Source organism: Lepidothrix coronata, unplaced genomic scaffold, assembly GCF_001604755.1.
Source record: "Lepidothrix coronata isolate B3197 unplaced genomic scaffold, Lepidothrix_coronata-1.0 Scaffold97, whole genome shotgun sequence".
NCBI lineage: Eukaryota > Metazoa > Chordata > Aves > Passeriformes > Pipridae > Lepidothrix > Lepidothrix coronata.
The window spans coordinates 399140-424937 of NW_016690277.1; the positions used below are offsets into that span (position 1 = coordinate 399140).

At 41.6% G+C, this 25798-nt stretch overlaps 1 protein-coding gene across 1 annotated transcript in view; it reads right to left on the bottom strand.

Moving 5' to 3' along the window:
- Positions 1-15522: 15522 nt before the first annotated feature.
- AP1S3 (adaptor related protein complex 1 sigma 3 subunit) overlaps positions 15523-25798 on the bottom strand; it is a 14462-nt gene continuing 4186 nt past the window's right edge. Inside the window, exons 2-5 of the mRNA XM_017822368.1 lie at positions 19326-19504; positions 18050-18158; positions 16988-17125; positions 15523-16034 (exon numbers count right to left, since the gene is read on the bottom strand). Coding sequence (XP_017677857.1) covers positions 15999-16034; positions 16988-17125; positions 18050-18158; positions 19326-19504 — 462 coding nt within the window. The 3' untranslated portion in view covers positions 15523-15998. The remainder of the gene's footprint in view (positions 16035-16987; positions 17126-18049; positions 18159-19325; positions 19505-25798) is intronic.

A 25798-nucleotide genomic window follows, 5' to 3' on the forward strand; every position in this document is an offset into this window, starting at 1 on the left:
ATCTGTGTAAAACAGGTCTCTGAATGACGAGTTTGCCTTCTGGCAAGTTGCTCCAAGCAGGCTGGGATGTCTCCTTTGGAAATTCTGGAACTAAAGACAAGGTCTATGTGAAGAAATATTACATCATATTACTTTGCTACATAATTGTTGCCTTAGACAACCAAATCACAAGAAAAGGGATGAAAACCTGGGAATTTGGGGAGTTGGGGGGCCTAAATCTATTGAGAAATAAATGATGCATCTAGCTTCACTTCAGTCTCTTAATGCTGATGCTGGTATTTGTTCCTTGGGATTTGTAAAGAGGTTTAAATAAGTGAGCATTTTTTATAAGAATACTGGGGCCTACTGTGTTAAAATAGCTTTAATCCCCCAAAAATCTAAAAATCTAAATTTCCTAAAACAGAATGACTCCAATATTGATGAAGAACGAAAAAACCTTTGAGTGAAGAAAGAGAAAAAAATCCTCCAAATACACACAAGTGTTTATTTTGGAAAATTATCTTGTAATGAACTGGGTTTGCTTTTAAAATACTTTGGATCTCTTGACACGTTTGGATGATTATGTGAGGGGAGGTTGAGCAGGCTCACAGCTAAGACCACAGCAGCTTCTGGATTTACGGCTGAACCAGGGAGACTAGTGGGATGTCACTCCAGGCACTGGGAAATCTGACAGCAAAGGCAAACTGTGGGGAGCTGGCAGCACTTCTGGAAGCAGAACAAGCAGCTAGAAAGAAGAGCACAGAGTCAGGAAACCTGGGCAGAGGAAGGCTGAGGGTGTGCCAAAGGGGCAGGGTGGAGGTGTTCCTGATGGTTATTCCCCTCCTGCTCAGACGCAGGAGCACAAACTACAGCTGGGCACCACAGAGCCACCTCAGTCAAGGTCCTCACTTCACTGTACACTTGAACTTGGTGCTTGACTTACAGGACTGATGGTATTTAAAATGCATAAGCAAGTTCTTTTCTGCTCTGGAAACAAGCCCAAGCTACAAAAGAGAAATTCAGCTCTAGCTCATTGAAGTCCTTTGAAGTCCTTGTATCTGTGGTTCAGTCCTTTTTTCAGCATATGACTTACCAGCCAAAGGAAACCTGTGTATTTTTAAGCCAGGCTTTCAAACTCACTTCCTAAATCTTAGGATAGTTCATGGTGTTTTGGAGGGGACAACAAGCTTCCATGTCTTTAAGTGATTCCTTACACATCTGAAATTTGGTAAAACACTAAGTGCCCAGGAATCCAGTCAGACTCTCTCAGGTAGTTCTTGCAACAGGGGTGCACAGTGACTCACTGGCTGAGGAGTAGAAGTGAGTCATGAAGCAGCATTTCTCCTTACTGAGCCAGTGTCCTACACTGAGCCAGGGCCTCTGAACGACAAAGTGATTACATTACATTTCTGCTGCACTTTCTGAAAGGAGCTAATGAGATAAAGCTGGAGGGGAGAGCTCTGAATGCCCCCCTTGGAAAGGCAGGGCTCTCCACACACTGCCAGGGCCACTCTCTCACACAGGGGCAAACAGCCTGTAGCAGGGATGTTTGCTGATGGGGCTGCCTGCTTTTTTGACAATATGAAAATAGAGCTGGAATGAGCCTCTGGAGGTCTTCTGCCCTCCTGAACAATAGTATTTGAAAAAATTAGTTAATACTATCTGAATTATTTCTTTGGGACCAGGAAAAGCCTACAGACATCCTGAAAAACAGGAAATCTCAAGTAATGCTCTTTTGCATAAAGCATGTAGGTCACTCCTCTATCTGCCCCCCCCCCCCCCCCCCACCCCCCCGCAAGCATGTTGTAATACAGACAGACAAGAATTTGGGGCACAGTCATTCCCTATATTCTGAAAAAAACAAGCAAAACTGACAGCACCTTGCTTTTACTCAGAAACAGCAAGGTAGTCTTTCTGTGTGCCATTAATTAACCTGTATTTTTTCTAGCCTCATGCTTCCCTGTCAATCTGCTGTTTTAGTATCCAGATCAGATCTGGTTTAGCTCACATTTCCACAGAACTCCACAAACCCTCGCTCTGCCGGGGGGGATGGCTCAGAATATATGAAGCTCTCCTTGTGCAGTTGCTTCCAGCCATCTTCCACTGTAAACCTTCCCCAGGAGGGACTGGGGTAACCTGTCACCTGCCAACTTAGCTTAGCTTAAAGGATGACTATTGAAGACAAAAAAAACCTAGTAACCTAAAGTGCTGACTGATTTTATTGGGAAATAAATCGTAATTTCTTCAGCAGCTCTAAATTCTCCTAACCTGAAATTTGTTACTATACTTATAGATCCACATATAGCTACATTTGATATTTATGTGCAGTCTGGCTCCTTTGAGCCAGGGAAATGCCACTACATGGAAGGAAGCCATCTGTTCCAAAACAATCAGGTTGACCTTGTTTTCCAGCAGGCCTGGAGCTAAAAGAAAGGCAAGTCTTTATCTCTCTGAGGAGATAAGGTGCCATGCTCTTGAAATGCAGAACAGCTTCATGGGAACACTCAGAATCCCTGCCACAATGTATGGAAGGATGCAACAGGAAAGATCGGGCTGCCAAAGCAGGGGTGCAACAGGTATTTCCATCTTTTTAAGCGTCAATTCCAGCCGTGATGGATTCTGAGGATACCTGCCCAGCACTTTGGAGAAGCAGGGAGCAGTTAATAATTGCACCAAAGCCAGAACTACTCTTCTGCCTTTGGTACTGTACCTGTGAGAGCAGCTTGTAGCTGCTCCGTTGGAGTCATCTGATGTGCTGGTTTATATGGGACACAGAGCCCTTTTGAAATCCCAAGGTGTTGGATCAAGGATGGAAGCTGGAAAAGAAACTTATTTCTCACCTTAGAAGAAAACAAATGCATTCCCTCAGGCACGGTAGAATAGGCATCTCTTTAAACTTCTAAACTTTTAAAATTTAACTTTAGAAGCTATTCTTTTCCTCATAAAAGAAACGAAGAACAGAAATATCACAATCCCATCTCTGAGTGCTCTGTAAATAATTAATGATGACACACCTAACGTAACCAGCTCTGGCATTACAAGAACTCCCCAGTGTTTTGCTGTGTGAATAAGACATCGACTGCAGCCCTGGGGAGCTGGCAGGTTCCAGGAGCCCTGACGAGCTCCCCCGAGCACAAATTGAGAGCTCAGAAACGAGCAAAGAAATCTAATGATTTGACCAGCAACCAATTGTGCTTCTTCTCACCCCATAACACTGTGACCGCTAATGAGCACCAAGGCAGGCAAGCAGACAGGCCTGTGCTCTGGTGGGAGTGCCTGAGGGAGGGAATACCCACCCTTTAATGCTCCAAGGTCATACTTACCCTGGACACTGGCACAAGACCATGATTAATGTCAAAATCTACTGGACAGTTTCTGGTCACTGTTGACCTGGGCTGGGGAAAGACTCCTGTTTAATCACAGATTGTTTTGGTCCCTTGTGTTAATCTTTCTCCTGTTATTATTTTTCCAGACAACCTCACATTTTTGCTGAATACAGACAGCAAAGGATTAAATGGTTGGCTGAATCGGTTATTTTAAAAAAAACACCTTATACTTGCTTTGCAATTAGGAGAAAAAAATGTATCTGGAGAATATGGAAAATTTTCAAACTTGTTTTTAAACCTGCCATCCTTTTCCACAGAGAATGCTTCCAGTCATAGAAATGTCAGAGCAAAGGCCAACAGCTGTCCTCGTCCACACAGCAAGGACTCCAGGAGAGGGAGCTCAGAGGCTCCCAGGTGCTCAGGATCACCTGCAGACTCAGGCTTTGGTGTCCCAGAAGATGTCTTGTTGCTGATGGCTTCTCAGTGTTGTAATACATCTCACATGGCAAATTTCTCTAGGTGGCTTTTAACAAACTGTTCAGAATTTATTGCTTTCTTGCATCCACATCGTCTCAAAAATCCTTTTCTTTTTTAATATGGTATTTGACTACACAATGCATCTGATTTCTCAGGGAACAACAGCTCTTCAGTAGGACCCTTTTTAATGAACAACCATAAAAAAAAGCATCTTTTGTAGAATCAACATTTGACATAAGGTCTCAAAAACAGTGTTCTTTTTAGATTTTAACTGCTTTCCTCCTTTTAATTTTGTTTTATTCCCATACTTTGTAAGTTCCTGTTTGATTTCCCCTATTTTCAATACTCCTCAATTTTTGCTAGCAACTCTGCTCTGAGAGATGACCTTCATTATTATTCTATGCCATACAATGCATACTCCATCTGTGAGCAACACGATTTGCTTTGCTGATACTTTTTCCCCTGCTAATATAAATAACCAACCTAAGCTGTGATATCCAAACTGGGCTCGATCCCACATCCCAGACTTAGTGGCTCGTGATGCTGAAGAATTCAAATCTCACAATATCAGGAATTATTACTAAAGCCAGGTATTCTTATAATGTCACTAATTTATTAGAATCACATCTTTCAATATGTAGGTTTCTCCAGGCCTTGAAATTATTAAGAACTTGAACAGAGGAATCTCAAAGGCTCAGAAGGCAAAAAAAGAAGAGCTCTAGGAAGGATGTGCCACAGGATCTAAGTTACAAATCATCCATCCTTGGACATCTTTTTTCTCAGGCTGAGATTCTATGGGGAAGAAAGTCACTTGGTTCATGATCTCTGATTGCTTGTGACAGAGTTTATGCAGAACCTCTTGCTGTTGACACCTGTAAATTGAGCTCTACCACTGCCAAAATCAATGCAAACCTCATTTCCTCCTGATCACACCTTCCATGGGTTTGCAGGGACAGTGCTACCCACTCCCCACAGCAAGCAATGATCTGAGAAGCTGGAAATAACCTGCTCACTTACAACTTCATCAGTGCTGCTGCTCTGCTATGTGAAGTAAAAAATTTTCCCTCTCATGGTCCCAGTAGAAAGCAGGTCACCTTTGTGAAAAGGGCACAGCATTACTGGTTTTCCCATCCTGCTCTCCCAATTTAGTCCCAGTTTGTTCCCAATCTCTCCATAGCCAGTCTCCTGTGCTGTGTGATGGTACACTCTTCATCTCTCATTCACTTACAGACAGCACACAAACCTTAACAACCCAAACTCACCACACTGACACATCAGCTGTCCTAGTCCCAGCATTTACCACTTCTCAGGGTCACCTCTGGTCCTCTTGGGAAAGAGCCAGCCCAGCCTCTGAACTCCTCAGCAGGGACATCCTGCTTTCTCAACTGATGCAAATTTCTGCAGGTCTGCAGAGAAGCCTTTCCAGCGTTCCTCTGGCCCTCCATTTGCCTCTGCTTCTGCTCCTCTTCAGAAGAGCTACAGCTCAGCTGCCAGTTTATCCTATCACTGTCCCCATCCTTCTGGCTCTGGTTTCCCAGCTCGGGACAGCCTGTTGCATCCCAGGTTTCAATCCATTCCAACAAACCCCTCTGCTCCCCAGTATAAGATTTTCATATCATCTCTGCTGGTCCTTCACTGCCCCCTAAATATCTAAATAGCCCCCGTACTCTCCTACCCCACCAGGAAGCCTGTACCTGCCCAGGGAGCAAGGCCAGCTCTTCTGAAAGGGTCCAGACTGGGCATCATATCTGCAGACTGAGAAGTGGGCTCTGGAAATCATCTCACTGCAGAAATGGCAGATCATCAGCTACTGCAGTTCTACGACAACTCTCTCTTCCCTGGTGATACTATCTTGGATTCATGTGCCAACATTTTTTTTCATCTATCAAGCACGGTGCAGCCCATTGAATAAGTGCATTTTATTGTGATAAGAAGCTTTAGAACTTGGGGCTAATGTGTGTATGGAGAAATTGATACAATCAGTTAAACTTTTCTACTAATCAATTCAAGAAGGCAAATGCACAGTTAATTGGCCACAGTGCTGAAAGAAGAAAAACATATTCAGTTTTCAACAAGTTGTTTCAAACTTTGCTCTTTCAATGGCTGTAGCTAATTAGGTTCTGCCTACATATCTGTGGGATTTCACAAGTCCATGAAAACAATGCCCAAAGACAGAAAGGTTTATAAGACTCAAATGGTTTCGTAGTGTGGGTTTTCTTTCTCATTATATATCTGACAGGCAGAATAACAACTTCCTACTCACACTGTATAGGTAATTAAAGCCAATGTTTGTAAGCAATCCTACACTCCCCACCATCCCAGCACTCCAACTGTGTAGGCGAAGCTAAACCTAACATTTTGTCAAGGCCAAGCAGTATCCTTCTGTTCTAAGGCAGCTTCAACTGACCATTAGAGGATGGGATTGCCCATTTTATTCTACCTCTAGGTAAAAGGCAGCAGCTCTTGTCTAAGACACTTAACCTCGAGAGGAAGAGCTGAGCAGTGAATAATTCACCATTTAGGTATTTATCCAGTTTGGATCTTGTCTAAAATAAGAGTCCTGCTCATCCAAAGTGGAATCTAATGAACTCTTTGATCACAGCATGTTGGCAATTGAAGTCAAAGCTCATCACAATGATGAGTGCAACATCTCTTGTCAAGATACTGATTTGGCATTAACCCAAAATGATCCAAGTCACCCCCAGAAGGTGTTTATGAGGAGAACCATCAGTGAACAAACCTAGACAACTCTGCTTCCTTTGACAATACACAGCTTTAGGCTATGAGACACATCAGAAATACAGCCTTCCAGTGAAATCCATGTCTTGCCCTGTCAAGGGCATTTGCTTCCCCAAGAACTCTCTTCTAGAAAACATGGGTATGGTTGAAGTGGTTGCAACAAGTGAAATGTAGCTGGTGGTCAGAGCTCTATTACATAAGCTTTGCACGAAATTGTTAAATCATGTATATGCTTGACTGACACCAATGACTATCCAAAAGCTATTCACAGTGGTATCAACACACCAGTGAGATCATTGTCCTCCTCTCTCACTTCCCAGTACCTGGATTCTAGCAGATCCAGGTAAATCAACTGCGTCTTCATAATGAAAACAGAAATTTAATTATTCACAAGCATTCCCCTTGAGCTTTCTCTGGGCTTTTTGTGAATGATTAACAGAGCAGCTGCTCCAGACAGCACTCTCAATCCCTGCTTGCTGGCCTGTTAAAAGCAGTGACTCATCAGCACATGACGTCAAACCCTCCTCTCCTCTGAAATGGCAGGAAGGAGGTTTCATTAAAAAGATAAAAAAAGGTATCAACATAACAGCCTGAACTTCCTCCCAAACACATGGGGTTTGGTCAGGGGTCATCTCTGCTGCTGCCTGAAGAGCTACACTGTGCATATGCACCAACAGCTCCTTCAAAAGGGTAAACTTTCCTGTGGAATACTAAAACCATAAAACATACTTCTTCAAGCAAGTTGATTTATTAGAAACTGACTCAGAAATCAAAACAAACCCCCAGCATTAGGCCTTCTGGTAAATCCTGCTCGTGCATCCCCCAGGAACAATTCCTGCTCAGTGGGCTCGGCAGGGCAGTGAGTGCACACCCTGTCCTGGCTCTCCCCACACTCACGGGGAGGTGGGAGGACTTTCACAAGATGTTGACACAACCCAAAGTGGCTGTTAATCAGTCCTTGAGATTACTCAAATAATACTGCCAATTAACACCCCATAAGGATGCCCAAATAGACACACAGAGAAGCATCAACAAGGCCAGTGCTGCCAAAATCCAGATCCCTTGTCCTCTATATGTACCTTGCTAAGGTTGTGCTGAAATGTGCAGACATCCGAAACCTCATAGATGAACACAGCCCTGGATTTGTAAAGAAAACCTGGGTCTGGTGCCATCGCAGTTAAAAGCAGAGATAGTAACCTAGAAAGGAGCTGTTTCTCTGTAGTTAAAATTCTGGTTTTTACTACAGGCTGCAAGTCCTGTCTCATGGAGCACGACATTTTACCCAGAAAACCTGCAAAGTGATGGAGAGGGGAACAAGCCGGATAACTTGAGATTTAGCCTTAAATGGGATTAATTACTAACATCTGTGATACCTTATTTTCTCTGCTAGCTTTAGGCAGCACAGCCAAGCCCCAGCCTCCTCCGAGCCCAGCTCCCGCGGCAGCGCATCCCAGACAGCAGCCGCTCCTCAGCTGGGAACGGCAGGGCAGGGCAGGAGATATATTTAGCTCCGGTCCCGGCTGCAGCATCGCTTACAGCTCACGACTCCTGACTTCCCCAGCACAGCGCTGGAAGCAGAAACACTGCTGCTGCCTCAATCTCTTCACCAAAGGCAGTCAATTAGGGAGTAGAGTGAGGTTTGGAAAGAGCACGTGGCAGCGTTGGGCCATCCGCCCGCGCGGGGTTTGTGCCAGAGATGGAGAATGCAGCTGGAGTACGGCTGTGCTCCCACCTGCGCTCCTTCCCCTCACACCTCGTCAGGACACAGATATGGTATGAAAGCCACGAAATGACTGACCAAACACCTATCACAGAAAAGGTGCCAGAAACACAGTATTACACACAGGCTGAGAGTTGCCATGACAGCGGCCTCTGCCCAACACACTTTTTATTTAAAAATAATCAACACTGTCTTTCTGTCATTCTGGGGTGAAATGGGTTTCCTGTCCCACCTTTTGGCTGTTAGTATTCTTAGCCTTGATTCAGTTTAACTGCTCATTCTTCTGTGGGGTCTCTGTCTGTCTGCAGTCCAAATCAGAAGTTTTCTCACATAGATATGCAGCAAAGAGATGGAAAGTTCACAGCAAAAATGTCCCCTGGGTGTCCAAGTTAACTCCGGACAACAGAGCACAATGAAATGGGAGTGCTCATCTTTTTAGAATCAATTAGCAACAGAGGTGCCAATGGACTTGAATTTTGCATGTGCCTCATAATCTTGTATTTGGACCGTAAATAACATTTCAGTTTGCAAAAGCACCAAGCTGCCATCTGACAGCTGCCATAACACCCTATGCAATTACTTAAGGACAAGAAATGGGGAATACAATACCAAAAATGTGGTCATTCCTCACACAAGGCTTTCCAAAAGACTTTGCATTCTTGCCAGAAGCACACACAGAAAAGAGAAGAGAGAAGGTTGCAGAAGTGCCATCAGCAGGAGCTGAGGGCTGAGCAGAACAGAGCTCCTGGGCTCCACTGCTCTGCCTTCCCTGGAGAGACAGAGCCTTTCCTTCCCTCCATGGAAAGTCAGTTAAAAGTGAGTAGAGAAAGGAAGAGACAGGAGATGAAGGGGAGTTTATGTAAGAACAAACATCAGGAAAAAGAAAGGAAGAAAAACAAGTTTGGAGAAAACTGGGAAGATTTGCAAAAAAAGTGGTAAAGAGAGTATGGGGCAGTGGCCATCCAGAAATAGAAAGCAGAATGAGTGAAAGCTGTGGATAACACCACTAAAACTGTCCCTCTCCAAATGGTGTGGAGAGTGCATCTGAAGATCCTCTTTCTCATTCCTCCTTCTTACAAAAGTCTCTCCTCTGGAGTAGGGCTCACCCTCTTTGCCCTGCTCCTGCAGGGACACTGGAAGCAGGGGAGTCTGCCTTCACTCCTGCCACCGGCTGGCACCAAGGACTTCTCTAATGCTCTTGGCTGCCATCCCTGACTAAGAGATCTCCTGCTTCCCCAGGCTGTGCCAAGAGACAGTGGCGTGCCAGAGACCTGGAGGACCTCCCTCCTGCTCTTGGCCAGGATCACTTTGGAGCAGAATGGGAGCAGTAAGCACTTTCACTCCTGTCTACTTGTGCCACGCTATTGCTGCTTGGCCTCAAACATGCAGCCTTCGGCAGCTACAGAAACTCATTACTTAAAAAAATTACAGAAACCCCTTAACAACCCCATATTTGCCATCAGTACCTTCTTATAAGAAAACGTGGTATTTTCATTAAGGAACAGAAGGAAAAGAGGTTCTCATCCATCCCTCTTTAAGTACCCCTTTGCTTTTCTGTTAGTTTTTTCTTTTACTGGAGATATTTAAGGTCTTAGATATTCCCCATTCTTCTGCTCCAACGTGGCTATAATATTTAGGAGAATCTTTTTCACACAGGATGCACAGGTTGCTCTGATTTGAATTTGTTAGAAAAACATCACTCAGATGCGATTCAAATGCAGCTGATCCTGCCTGGGACTGAAAGATGAACGAGTCTTCTTGAGATCCCAGTCTCTCCACTTTTGTGCCAGACTTAAACAAAAATGCTGGAGTATACATTACAACACAACTTTTTTGGCATATTGATTATTTTCATCATCATTCACTGAACTGTCATGGTAAATGTTGCTGTTTCCTCATATTAGCCCAACCAGAATGAATCAATGTTTTATCATATTTAAAAATAATGTGTGATATTTCATTGCCCTCTGCAGTACCTCTTTGCCAGCAGAACATTCTTGTCATTGCCAACACAACGCTCTGTGTCAGCCCTTGCCAAACAAGAACTGATTACCCAAGCCAGTTTTCCCTCCAAGAACAAGGAAGGACCACCTTGTCCCTGACAAAAGAGACCAGAAAAAACCCTCCTTCATCCCAAATGCAGCTGTCAGCTTACACACCCAGCCAATTCTTTGTTGTTTTTCCCAGAATATTTCCTTCTTGCCACATCATCATGTTGTGCTTTCAGAATTGTTATCCAGCATAATACTCATCTAGGACCACATCCCAAGCCCTCCTGAGAAGTAAAAAAGAACAGATTCTTTCACCTGAAACTTCTGTGGAGATGTTCCTCTGTGACTTGTCATTGTTGGCTCAGCTCAGCTAAGGCTGACTCCTCACTGTGAGCTTGCAGAAGGACCCTGAAGCGTGATCTCCACAAGGCAGGGAGACTTAAAGCTGCTGACAATTTATTCATGCAAGATCCTGGTTCAGAGAGCAGCTGAAACCCTCAGCAAGTTCTAATGAATTTGTCACCCTGTGTAACTGGGGATTCTACATTCAGCATTGTTTTTCACAACAGACACACCAAATTCCCTCTGCAGGAAAAAAATCATCAGCACTCTTATTCTCCACTGCAGAGCCTGGTGAGTAAAGACAGATGCTGGGTTTGGAGTAGGAACTCCAGAAAATTCTCAGTGGCAATTTTAAAAGGAGATGACAGAATGCTGAAGTCAACTTTAAAATACCTTCTGATCATTCCCCCCACCAAGTTTCCTTTCAGCATTAGAGAGCAGCAGTTTTACCACACTGATACACAGGGGTAACCAGATTTTTCCATATGGGTAAGTACACAGAAATGTTCCTGACCTCATATTCCTGGACTGTCTTTGAAACCTACAGCTACAGTCAAAGGCAAAAGTCCTCAGCCAAACTGCTACTGTCCCCTGCCTTACTGGGGGGGCATTCCAGACCAGCCACAAGTTTGTTTTCAGTGTGTCCCTTCCACAAAAGTTGTAGTGTACTGGGAAAGAGGAATGCAAATAGGATGCTATCTACTTCTAGACAGCCGAAGGATTAGCTCTTAACTATTTTCTTTGCATGAAAACATGTGGTTACAAGAGCTGTTGAATGAGTAAATAAAAAGATAAAGTTAAGTGAACTAGATAACAGAATTTGAAGTAACTACAATTCATGATAATATATACTGCTGGTCTTGCTTAGGCTTTGCTAAACACTAATTTGAAGAATAGGTTATTCCTTTCCCTTAGCCTGTGTCTCATTAGTCATGTTCCAAGGCAACAGGTTTCCATGACAGCAAACATTAACTCTCTGGGAGCACAGCCCGTTATTTCTGCTACGAACACTAAGCTTTCACTACTATACTTTAACCTAGACCAGCTATCTTCATGAAAAAAAAATCCTTGAAATATCCTAACAGACATTTAAATCAACAGCTGTATTTTATTTGTACTGTGACCCTGCCAAGGAACATGCAGGCTATTGAATTTAGTAGGAATGTCATCAACTCCCCCAGAAGGATGCTGTTACCTGGTCTGAGCTCACAAATTCTGGCAGCCATCTAAATTGAAAATACAATGATGCAAGATGATGATGCAGACTCCATGCTCATAAAGACACTGGATAAAGTTAATGAAAACCCCACCATAGGGATTTAACTGCAGAACTGAGACCTTTGGGTTTAGTCATCTTATGCAGGGTGAGAGCAAAATCCCCCTCACACAGGAGCTGTGCTGACAGAAATATTTTCAAACGCATTTTCAGTGGAGCAGAACGTCATGGACAGGCAGGGATAGGAGTTCTCTCTCTATATGAACTGTTATTTTAAGGGGACTGTTAACTGAATGTCTCTGGGTATCTTTGAAAGCCCCACTCACAGTTACACTCTTGTAATCTTTCCTTATAAACCAGTCCCTCCTGACACCTAATGTACCGATTTTGCACGCTGTATTACTCCGATACAGCACAGTGCTAAGCAGAGGATAGAAAAATGTGTTATCTATTCAAAGGACTGTAAAATAAAGGAAAAAAAGGTAAATCATCCTTTTATAGGTACAGCATTATTCTGTCCAGTGAAAATTCAGTCACAGAATCACATCCAAACTTTACTGTAAGTTTCCCACCTGAGTTTCTGAAAGCACAGCGGGGCTTCTCAGGAGCAGTGAGGGGAACACGTTCAAGATTCCCTTTCAGTGGCTCTTTGTTAAACAAAGGCTGATGGGAGGTAACCTAAATGTCAATTTTTTTCCCTACAGTTATTTGTAAGAGTTGACACCTTTCAATGAGCCATTACACTCAGAAATTCATAATGAAAAAAGAAAACAAAAATTACAAAAATGGATCCTATGAGATCCTGCCACTCTTGCCTCTCACTCATGATGATCTGTCATACTTTTAATATTCCTTTTGACATTATTACACTTATTTTTACCCCAGTCTAATATCTGTCTCCTTCTTTTTAATTGCCATCACATGTTCAAAGATGTCACAACTCATGAGTTGCAAACAGTAGCAGACAGAGAACCAGCTCTGTCCCAGCTGGTGAGTAGTAAGATCACAAGAAGAATCCTCCAGGCAGAGATGCCCGTACGAAAATCAAGCAGCTCTTTGTTAGATGCAGCTGGCAAAAGCAAGGAAGGGAATCTAGGCTAGCAACATGACCGTGATTCATGGTTATTTTAGTAAACACAATTTTGCAAACTAGGACATAAGTACTTGAGGCTTGTCAGCAAGGTGAGTGTTTAGGTAACTGCAAAAGATGAGATGAAATGGGGAAAACTGTTAAGGAATCTGCTAATACCTTTTTGGCTAATAATTTCATAAACTCATCTCAGAAAACTTTACACTGAGCATTGCCTGGTATAGTCAGGCAAGTTGAAAAGAGCAAATATAAATGAAATGGGCAATGCTTCCCAGCTCTGTCAATTATGTACAAAGATACGTGCATCTCCTGCTCTAAGAAAAATCAAGGAACTAAGATAACAAGAGAGACATCAATCCTCTGATGAGCTCTGCTCCACAGTGCACTGATCTATGCAGAGTCCTGTTGGTGGCAATGGAGATCCACAGAGATGGAGACACAGGCATTCTGACAGTGACCTAAGGGTAACCCGACAATAACGGGCTTTCATTTGGGCTTCTTCCCTTTGGGAAAGTTGGGTTGAGCTGAATTCCATTACAAAACCATTCAGGTGAGTAATCCCTTTCTCACTGAAGATTGTAAAAAGTATAAATACAAGTTTTATGCTTCAAACCAATCTGGTTTTAAGTATGCCATACATGCAGGCTGACACTAGCAAAACTCACATTAATTAATGCTCACCTGCCTGCTTTGTGTAGCCCACCTGTAGGCAACAGGAAACTGAAGATGTTTCTTAGAGCATGAACAAAATTTAGCAGTTCTTTAGAGTACTTGACATATACTTTCCATTCAATTTTGTAGTACAAAGGCAGGTGGCACAACAAGCACACCATATTCCAATAAACTTTTGCACTAAGCAAGGAAACCATACTAATTCCTTCACACTTCTCAAGTTGACACTGGATACATCAGTTTGGCAACACTGTTCATTTCAGATGCTATACTGATATGGCTAAGTACCCCTAGCTAGTCTATTATTTTTTTCCATAAGGAATTCTCCTTCATTTGAAATTACAGGGAAAGAAGTCTTCTAGCTCTCCTTAGAATGACTGAAAAGACAGGTTTATGATATCCTTATTCATACCAAGAAACTTTTTGAAAATCTTATTTTTATATAATCCAGAATTCAAGCAACATGACAGTTTCAAGAGTCAGAGAATCACAGCATGGCTCCAAAAAGGAGAAAAAGCAAATCAAACTACTGATGATTTCACTGAATAGAAGTCACTTACAAAGAGCAGAAGGAGCCTTTTTGTACATTCTGAAGTGGTTTCTTAATCAATTAAACACTCTACTTTTAAAAACTTCATTTCAAACCATGAGAAAATAATATACAACTCATACAATTTCATTAATTTACTATTAAATTGGATGTCTTCAGAGCTATTAAAAGCCCTTCAGCAATTTCACTATTTTTTCAATGCTCAAAGTATCCCTTTGACATCAATGCAGAGAAAACAGATGGATAAAGTAATTATAAAAAGAGCAACATGATGCTATGAAGCAGCTTGTCACAGTTTTACTAACAGACCAGGAAGCACAGGCAGAAGAGGGGGCTGACAATCAGCACAGTTGTTGTGTTATGTCAAAGTGCCCCCACCCTCCAAACAACCCCTGTCCCCCTCCCTGGGAAGATACAAACGGACTAGGAAAGAAGGAGCAATGAAAAAAATCAAAGTAAGCATGCAGGACATTTAAAGATTAGAAAAAGCCCTGAAAGAAAATACTGACTGTACACCCCAGAAATCAAGGAAATATATCTTGACTGGAAATGTGAATCAGTGCTTGGATCATTCTGGCATATTTGTCTGATAACGTGCCTAATTTTTGTACAGGATAATTTCATGATTTGACAGAGACAAAACATCTAGCTGTGAGTTATGGGCTAATAAAGAGAATTTCCCTGAGCTTTGAATTCTGTTGAAGGAGGAAATTCTCTCTCCAAGGAAGCCAGTTCAATCAGTTTATAGGGTCCAAATTGCACTGGAAGACAGTTATGTTAACACAGCCGGCTCCACACACACACAGCTACAATGTTTTAAGATACAGTAAGAGACACAGCCCAGCTGACTCTTCTATTTTACCCTTTTTGCAGCTTGCAAAGTTAAAAAAAGCTGATTTAATTGTCCAATCTTCACAAAAATGGGTCATGTTCAACTACTTGAAAGCTGATCATCCCAATAGGTGTGTGAATTTGAGACTGGAAAATTTTAAAGGGAAATATGGGTTTTGGTGGATACCAAATGATATATGAGATTATCTTCACGCTAAAATCCCAAAGACTAATTTTTTCCTCTTCAGGTTATCTCCTGCTCTCAAGCTGCACACTTCCAAAGTTTGGAGCCTTTGCACAGGTCCAGGGGATCTAGGAAGGGGATAGGAAAATGAGGAGGAAGACAGAGACAGGCCATCCACATGCAGCAGCAGAAAGGATTCATTAATCCTAGGAGAAGCCTACCTCCAGTCAGAACAGTCTCCCAGATCAAACGTGCATGGAGTGCACTCTAGTAGCAGTTGGAGCAGTCTTATTAGCAGACTAGAGCAGAAAAGAGAGGGAAGATCATGAAAAGAAGTGGGCTGGCCCAAAAAGATGCATATTTCTTCTTATGCTAGATGGGTTAATCTTGTCACAAAAAGCTTATGAAATCAGGGTCCACAACAATTTGGCTTTTAGAAAAAAAATTATTATTAGAGCAGAATAATCCTTACATTCAAAATAATGGACATTTGTACAAAAGTAGAGTCATACAGTCAGCAGTGAACCAAAACTAGTAAAAATATCTCTTCAAAGTACTGTCAGAGTAGCATTTTATGATGACAAAATCTGTAGCTAAAAGACATGGTAAAAAACAAGAGTTCAGTCCAGCAAGGAGAAGAGAAAACTACACCCAGGGTAATAACAACTCTGGGAAACTCATATGCAGAGTAATGCAAAGTACAGAACTGTTAAACCCTTTGCTACATTAGCTGACCTTCATCTTCACCATTATACAAACAAACAAACCCCTTCAGTTATTGGTTTTTGGTATTTCTCTGAGAATCTGGCACTTTGGGAAGCAATTTCAGGAAGTGCATTGTAGAGGTGCATACAGCAGTTTTCTTTACAGGTAGTTTAACATTAAAATGCAGGCTTGTTCATGTATTCTTCCACTGTCTAGAAAAAAAAAAAAAGAAGAAACAACTGATGCATTATGGAGTGGTACAGTAACATTCATACAAAACCTCTTGTCCTCCTTGAGGACAGTTGTAGTTTTGCATGGAATTAGATCAGATTAATTAAAATGTAGAAATAATTCTGCTTTAAAAACATGTAACAGAGTGGTTTAGAATCTGATCCTCAAATTATGACATACCACAGCTGTGGCTAAACTCATCGTGCCGAGTGGCCTCTGTACACAGCTGGCTGAGTTCCACGTGCACATGACAGAGCACTGGGAAAGCTGCTCAACTCACACAGAGTGTCCTGAGCTAGTTCTACCCATGTGCTGCTTCCTTCAGAATTAGGATGGATCCTTCACTATCGAGTTAAAAATGAAACAAATCCATCCCATGCAACTGCTTTTGCCATTCCTGGCACAACACCAGTTACAGAGAATTCCTGAATTCTCTGTAGGTTTCTGAATAAAGGTTACATATCTGTGCCTGGCAGAACTACACAGGTGCTTCTGAATGGAAGTGGAGTTTGCCAGCATGTACTCTTTCCAATTTTAAATGTTAATAGTACATCATCTGTTTCCAATGTATTAGTGAAACACAAGAGATTTTTCCATGTTTATATATACATATCTATACATAAAATATAATCTTAAAATATGATCTTATAGAAATATCTTTGATGCATCTTAAACTATTTCTTAATACACTATCTGTGAAATTCTAGCAGTTAAACTGCAAGAGAGCAACAGCCACATATAAAGAGTCTCCAGATGATTCCAAGAGGGTTGAACTGAAAGCTTATGTAACTGCACCGTTGTACCTGTTGAAACTGAATGCAAGACACACTTGGATAATTAAATACCAGAAGTGCTTAGCTGTGTTTTCAGCTCCTGTCAAACAAGGAAGATGTAGGAAGATGATGTGTTTGCCTTTTGTCTTCCTCTGCCTTACCTCCTGCAACATGTCACAGTCTTCTATGGCTTTCACTGCGGTCTTCTTTGAAGTTTCTTGTACTTCTCCACCAATTATAAACTCATCAAGAATAAAATAAGCTTTCTCAAAATTAAAGATAATATCCAGCTCACACACCTGCCAGAAGAAAAGGACACATCACATTTAAACCACTTTTACAACATTATAAGCACTCCTGGGTCAGAAGTTGTTGGGTTAATCAAATATACTCAACATATGCACTCTTGTGGCAGGTACCAGGGTGAAGAAAGAAATTGTGTATTATGTAATGTTGAAGCCTCTTCACATAAACAGACTTACAGCAAAGACATTCCACTTATTATTAAATCCATACTGGCTCTCAGAGAACAAAGCAGACTTCCTAGCCTACTAACCTTATCACAGGTCCTACATAGCCTTTGCAATATGGGTTTCACTGAGCAAGACAAATTCCCTGCCTAGTGACAGCCACCAACCACTGCTGTGTTTTGAGGTGGTACAGACACGAGTCATGGCACACTGACTGAAATGAGATGAATTAAGGTAGTCAGGATAGTTTCAAAAATATTCATACAAAAGATGGGTCTCTTGTAGTCTTCAAAGACTTACTAAAAGACTTACTTGGACCTTCTTCAGGTCTTTTCTTTGAAAACACACCCAGTTTATCTTTTTCCTCGTTCTGTGTCCTTAAGTGTTACGCAGTATTACAAAGCAAACAAAACCAGTATATCTGAAGACATCAGGAGGGAGAATTAAAGTACTTTACCCCAGGGTTTTTTTAAAAGTAATTTTCCTCAAGCTTTCTCTTCAAATTCTATTCCAAGACAGACATACTAAGTATCAAGATTAATTTGAGGGGGGGAGGAGGGGGAAGAAAGGATGGAAAAACAATCTTATGATTGTTTCAGCACTATTTTATAAATTACTCTAATAATGAATTTCACTCTGGATTGAGAAAGCCTGCAGGGCAAGTACTGCAGATGGAAATGTGAAGTAAATGAGCTTCACATAGCTTTGTTTATCAGACACAGGAATGAGTTCATGGGAGAAAGTGAAACCTACGTTTCCAAAGTATTTGTCCAGGAGCTCTACGTATCGATGAACAACCTCTAGTGTCAGGAGCTCATTATCCTGGTCTTCTATTGCACAGCAGAAATACAAACTGGCATACCTGGGGAAACAGAGGCAAAAACATGAGAGTGAATAGCTGGGACCTCAGTGCTCTGCTTGTCTCTTAGTAGTTACTCGTATGACAGTTAATTCCTATCTAGTCTCTAAAATAAACATTTCCTTTCATTCTTATAGTATCCCAGAAAACACTTTAAAAGATCAGAGAATTTAAACAAATTTTAGTTAGACCAACAAACTCCACCCTTGGTAAAGTGGGATACCTCCAACACTGGTTGGGATAAAATAAACAATAAATCAGTAGTACTTTCAGGTCTCTCTCACCTGCTGTAATGGCACTATAGTAAGTGGGGTTAATTAAACTGCAGGACAAGTTACTCCTCCTAATTAAAAAAGGCAAAAATAAAGGTGAAAGGAGTCACATCTCAGTAAGCCTGCTGGCTATCAAATGACAGAGGGCCAGAATGCATGAAACTGCTTAGACCAAACAACCTTCACAACTAACTTGCAGCAAAACTTTTATGTTTAAACCAACCTAAGATGCAAGAACGATCTACCTCAGTTCGCTGGTGCTGTGGCTGGCTCACAGAAGCTGATCAGATGTTTATATCCCTCCTTTCACTGCATGGAACTCAATTTTTGCTATATGGGAGATGTTGCTTAATTTGTCCAGCTATACCTTAAAGCTACTTTTGTTTGCTACAACTTTAGAAGAATGAACAGGGAGTAAATGTTAGGTATCATGTAACTGGGAACCAGTGATTTCTTTGGAAAAGGAAATGGGAATTAACACTTTCAAGAGCAACAAATATTTCAAAGACAAAATTTGGCAAAGTGTTGGAAGTACCTCAGAACAGTTCTTGCAACCCCCCAAAGAGCCTGATAAAGCCCAGCACACATCCCAGCAGGCTACCTCGTTGAATTAGAAGGCACAGTGAAGTCTAGAGCCTTCTAACCACCAATACTTATTAGACTACTCCCATTTTTCTCATTTGACAAATTGTACAAGTATTTTGCACCCCACAATTTACCCTGCTGGTTTGTCCAGGGACACTGCATTGTTACACACAGTTAGATGGCAGGCTCCTAACTGAGCCTAGCACTAAGAGTGTTGTTTGCTGCTTTTCTTGAAGTGAGCCTTTACTCTTATCTTCTAGCATGTGTTATTCATATGAATAATAATTACACGTTCTTATAAAATTACTCACACCTTTTGTAAACAAGCTTGAGGTCTTTCCAGTCAACGAAACTACTTGTTTTTTGATTGCGAGACAAAATAATCTGAACAATTTCTCGAATGATCTTTTTCTTCTCTTTATCAGGTAGTGTCGTGTACCATTTCTGAAGCCTTAACTTCCCCTGCCGACTGAACAGCAGTATAAAGTGTATCTAGAGTAAACAAAGCAACATGGTTAACATCAGGGCCATGGCCAGAGAAGAACAGTCCTCTGCCCATTGCCAGAAATCTTGAGTCCTGGCCACGCATCTCCAGTCTTGGTGTGATGTTTGGACATGATGTCAGTAAGGTCCACAGGAAAGATCCCTCCTCTCTCCTGTTTCTTCCCCAGGCAGCCCTCCCCTCCCTGTGGGACCTCTTCCCTAGGCCAAACCCTTTGCATCCTCTCCTACCCATCCTTCCTTACCTTGTGCAAACAGTAGCTTTGTTTCCTTTTCTGTCTCTGCCCTGGGGAACAGGAGGAGCATCACCACTTTGCAGTGGTAAGAAGAGGGCACCACTCCCTCCTCCAGCAAGATCAGATACCTCCGCGAAGGGAATAAAGACTTATCCACAACAGGGCTAGGGAAATCAAGATCAGTGTGGCAGAAGACTAGAAATATGAATCCCGAGACAGTAATCGTAATCACTAACAATTCTGATATTTCAGGTCACAAACAAAGCAGCAGGTTCCTAGAAGAGGCAATAAGGGGCAGAAGAACTTTGGAAAGGAGACTTGACTAGTTTTACTAAAGAAATCAGCAGACTATGAAACACAGACAATTGTGATGATGGACAGACCTCACTGAGCAGGGATATATTATATTAAATAAAGTATAATATCTACGCTGTTCTAAAATCTCCAGTTTAAAGTTAGTCATAATTTTATAGGGTTTGACTCGTGATTTTTTCCTGCTTAGCATAAGCAGTATTACTGAAATACACAAGAGCCAGCTTTTAAATGCCAGTGGGGCTTTGGGAGAAAAGTATCAATTCACATTTATACAAATACTTCTATTAGCAGGTTAAAATAACTGACCCTAGTGTATGTGAGCAGTACAATAAGCCATTTACTCAGAGTGCAGAAACGGTGTTAAGAATGCAGGGCATCTATTTGAGGAGGACATCCTTCTCAACAGAACATCCTCTGCTAAATGGAAAAAAACTCCACAAACCCACCTAGGGGGGATAGAGATGTTTTCAATGGCTGAAGACACTGTGAACTGCCCTGTTCTTGACAGGCACCCCCATTGCTGTTCTCACCAGTACCAATGCCTGGAGGCCAGGGATGTGCAGGAAGGATGACTAACTGTGGTCACTTCCATGTGCATGATGACAGGTACGCTGCTACTTGTCCGTGCAGTGACTGATGGCTTCCCTGGATCCCAGGAGGACCAGGGAGAAGCACAGGAGCCTTGCTTTCCTCACTTGCTCCCAATCCTTGCAAAGTCCCAACAGAAGATCTGGGAGATCCCTTACCACAACCCCGTTCCCATTAGCCTAACCTTACCCTTCCCTTTAGTTTTTCAATCTACACCCTACTCCCTTCTGCTTCTTGTTTTCTATTCCAGGTTATTACTGTACCTATACTTCATCACTCCATTTCCCCAGTGAGGATTATAAAGTTAATGTTCACAATCACTATCAAGATTACAATGCAAATTTCTGTAAAGATAAAATCACTCCACGCTCTGGTAAAGTCTGAGCAGAGAAGTGCACCAGAGAAGCTTCTGCAAAATAGAAAAAAAAAAGAAAAAGCTACTGGATTTTAAACAAAGCATTCATTCATAATTCAGAACCATTCTCTAGCTATTGAGTTGCATAGTTATTGAGTAATCCAAAGATAAGAGTTCTGTCTATATTGAGAAAGACTTCAAATACAGGATTGTTTTAGGGAAAGGAGGACTGCTTTATTCATGTGTCTGTGGCAGCATCTACTGCTGGAAAAAAGGCTCTCGCCATCACTAGTCTAATGTGCTTGATAAAATTACAAGGATTTTGTAGCTGCCTTGTGTTGAGTCCTAAAATACCCTCCAGACGAGCTTGCAAATAAAAAGTATGCTGCTGGCAGTACACACACCCTGATTACAGTGAAGAGCAAAGCACCATGTCTCTGCCTTTCTCTGCTTATATTACCAACTGGGTTTGACATGGTAGTATTCCAGCTGCCAGGGTTACCCCCTCCCAGTACATGTAGGGACAGCACTTACTGTCCATACACCTGTCCACTGAGAGGAGCTGGATGAATGAAAGGCTGTTTTGCACAGCACATTAACTCCAAAGCCCTTGTACAGATGAATATGTTTTGAAAAGCTGAGCACAGGTTCTACAGATAAGAGCAGCAGGTCAGCAGGAGTCCTTCTAAAAGCCATCGGGTACAGGTAGCAGCTATTTGATAAACAAATTTCTAAAGATATGGTGAATCATCAGATCAGAGAGGATGATCAGTTTTGACTGAAAATGCCAGGGAATTAGTCAGTGAAACCCTATCAAAAGCTGACAGCATGTTCAGCATAAGACTGTGAGATTTGAGACATCTTCAGGAAGAAATGTATTTGCCTGCAGTGCTTTAATAGGGAAGGAAAATGAAAGGATATTCTGGTTTAGTTGTTGGACCCTCAGTTGTTGGACCCCACAGACCTTAAATCTGAGTGCCTGCAAGTAATACATGTATATCTCCAGGAGAGCAACCTTATGCCTCTAAAAGGTTAAATAAATACCAACAAACCAGGGAATCACTGTGAATATTACCATTATTTTTTGCTGATTAGATACTTCAGGATGTTATGCTTCACCCATAGCAAAGTGCGATGCTCTTCACTTAAAACTGCTTTGAGAACTCCATTGATTCTTCTAAGGATGCAGTTGATGTCTCACCACCACTTTCCTGATCAGAGGCAACATTCTTTGCAATCAGAAAATATCTATTAATGCTCCTAAATGCACCAAGATTCGTACACAAGCTCCAAAATCACACTGTTTCATATGCAGAATATAACTGCATACCTCGTATGGTAATTTTTACAGAAATATATGCAGCTAGAAAATAGGTAGAGCCTCTACTGTAGTACAATTCTAATTTCACAGTCTGCATAATAACAAGGTACATATGACTGCCCAGCTGAGAATTACTGTAACAAAACAACACATTACAAAGCTGCAGATGCTTAGAAGAGAAAATATTGTGGGGGGATTTTCTCCTCTTTTGGTTCTTCTTCCTTTTTCTAAATTCTAAAACCCCTTCAATCTGGGTTAACTCTCTAGGAGTTGTAATAATATTACATTCTCATGAGGTTAAATAGCTTCATTCCTGTAAGCATAAGCATCCAACTGTTTCATTCAGTTCAGCTTTGCTCTGCCCAGTCACACTGACACGACACAACACATTCCTCACTCTCATGGCTCTGTTCATTACAGCCCACTGGAAAGATTTTGATGCATCAATAAACCTGGAAATGTTGAAGTACTGCACAAACACAGATCTTACAGCTCATCTGTTCCTTGCTCCTTGACTGTGAAAACATATTTGCTTTCCTATAGTGCTAATGACAAGATGGAGGCTGATTAAGGAATTTTTCGTTGGTTTCCAGCAGCCAAACTACAAATAGAGGTAGATTATATTGCAATGTTTTACTCATCATTAAAAGTTCTAACTCCAGAGGAAAACAAAAGCAAATGACTTTCTACAAGCAAAATACCTCAGAAGCAGGGTGCTTGGTTCCCTTTGCTACCATCCTACAGGGGTGCTGGCTGTGATTAACAAGCACCAGACCCAGGGGCGATGCCAGAGGGAATTTTTAGGTCCGAGACTGAGTGGGTTGGGATGAGGAGTACAGTTCCTACAAGAGCATCAGCTGCCTTCACATGTGGAGTCTGTGGAGACAAGCTTTGGTCTGGGAGCTGAGTGTAATTTTATTAGCTTGTTTTACTGAATCAGACCCAACCACCTACAGCACTGTGCAAAATGACCTCCGTAAACGTCAGTAAGTAGCCTAAATGACTCCACTTTCTATTTGTAGGCTAGTGGAAAAAAATAGGGTTTTTTTTTTTTAAATCCAGCATTTAAACCAGATTTCTAAACTTGAACTCTATGTTCTCATGCATCTCTGAATCAACTGCTACTTTAAGTTACATGACAGATTGGAAAGTTATGGGGCCTTCTCTTTTATCGAGATCTACAAAGCTGTACTGGGATAAAAGCCCTTAGTTTCAGGGCTACCAAAAAATCAAATGGTAGACTTTGACATGAAATAATTTACCAGTAAATGGAACAGACATAAAAAATGCAAAATACAGGTTTGCATGTTCATGAACAGCAAACAGAAGAGAAATATGTAAAACTAACACACACTCTGATTTCTTTCCACCTTCCTAGGGAGACCTGTCCTTCCTTTAGCTAATGGGTTGTCATGATCTGATAAGCAGCTCACCCGAGCTTGTCTTCTGGACTGTTCCCTGCCAGGACTGGAGGTCCCCTTTGGTGCAGCCTTCCCCAGTGTTTGGCCATTACACACTCCAGACTGATCAAACACGTTACAGTTGGCTCACTGGTTTCAAACTCGGATCATTTGTTGCTTTTACAGAGGTTTTTAAATTTAACCTAATCTTTACTGCAACATTTAGCACAACCATCTAAAGGGCTCCAGCCTGTACTCTATTACATACACAACAAACCACCCATAGGGACAGCAAATAAAGATGACTCCATGGGAAGACAGGGGTCATTTGTCCAGTTTACTGTCCAATGGTGTAAACACGTAAAAGATGCCACGTTTCTTCCTGCAAAGTGAACTCCAGGGGTGTGCAGCGAGGCTCTAATTCACCCCACTGTGAAAAGAATGTGCCCCAGAAATGCTTCTGCTCCTCCCATAATTCAACCTGCACTACATTTGCTGACCAGTTTCAAACCTGTTCTGTGGCATCTGGTTGCTCCAGGTCCTTGGTGGGGACAGGACAGGAAGACTGTGAGGAGTCTCAGGGGAGGGGAGGCAGAAGAGGAAGACTGTGGAAAAAACAGCAAGCATCCTTCTCTGGGCAAGGATTTGCTCGGCTAGGCAGCTCTGTCACTCCGGCAGCACTGGGGGTACACTCTGCTCCAGCTGAAACCCTTCCAAATTCAGTTAAGAGCCCTCCAAAACCAAAGCCACCTTTATAAAACAGAGATTCCTAAAATTCACATGTAACTAAGGTTTGCGAATTAGGAATCACTATCCCAAAACATCTTGGCAGAATGCGGAAACTCTTAAGATTTCCTTAAAAACTTTCTGTAGGGCAACAGGCAATATAGGACATGCTAATGGATGAAAATTCCTGGACCTCATAAAATGGAAAGTGGGATGAAAAAGCCATACCTTCAGCTGCTGCCAGAAGCCTGGAGAAAACCAGCCTGACTAGCTATACCTGGCAGAGGAAGCTACTTTTAATGATAAAGTTCTCTCTGAACTTATTCTGATTCCTTGGAAGTCTGCTTGATCTTCTAGCACAGTTTTAGTCTAGTTGAGTTCATATTCTACTTATCTTTTCCTATTTTTCATTCTTTTCTCTGATATGAAAGAATCTATGTCCCAGCACAGACAGCTGCCCAGATTTTTTTATTAGTATTTATTTTTACATCACATCTGAAATTGAACAAAACCTGCTTTCATTAAATTGTTTCTTTTAAAAAGTATAAACATTCACAGTATTCCGCCTATTGACTTTTTTTCTCCAAAACATTTGAAGAAAAAAAGATTTCTTTTAGCTTTCGCTTTGTTTAGTGTTTGTTTTTTGGCAGAAGGAAAGTAAATACTGAAATTTAAAAAAAAAAAGAACAGCTGTACTGTGAACACAGAGGTGGTTTGGAATGTCAGGTGTTTAGGGTGAACTGAGAGAGATGTACTGAACTGACAACTATGGACCTATTAACAATCTACCCACATCAGGATGAGGCAGAATACTAACACACTCAAGTACAGCTATTTTGGTATTCTGCAGTTGCACAAAGTCTCCATCTGGTTAGTGACCTTTAATACACACTCTGGGGGTTTAGACACTTCTAAAGCAAATATGTAAAATTCAAAACAGACTACTTTATTAAAAATATTAATTTCCTTACTTGTTCACTCTGTCGCTAAAACATTCACAGCAGCTGAGAGACGTTTGTTAAATACTGTTGGATCTCAGCTTTAAAATTTAAAACATACATTTAGCCTACATGATGTAAGCAAATAAGAACAAAGAAAACATGGACAAAACCAGTAACACAGAAATCCCGAAGCACCATGTTGCTGCCTAACTGGCACAGGATTCTTTCTCACTTAATCTCCATTAGGAACATTTCTGAGCAATTTCCCCTAAACAATACATCCAAAGTCCATGCAATAAAAGCCGTGCCAGATCATTACAGGTACACGTGACTATAGTTACACATTGATTTTATGCTTTTTCCTGATGCAGAAGTCACCCTTATTACTGAAGATTTTAAATGG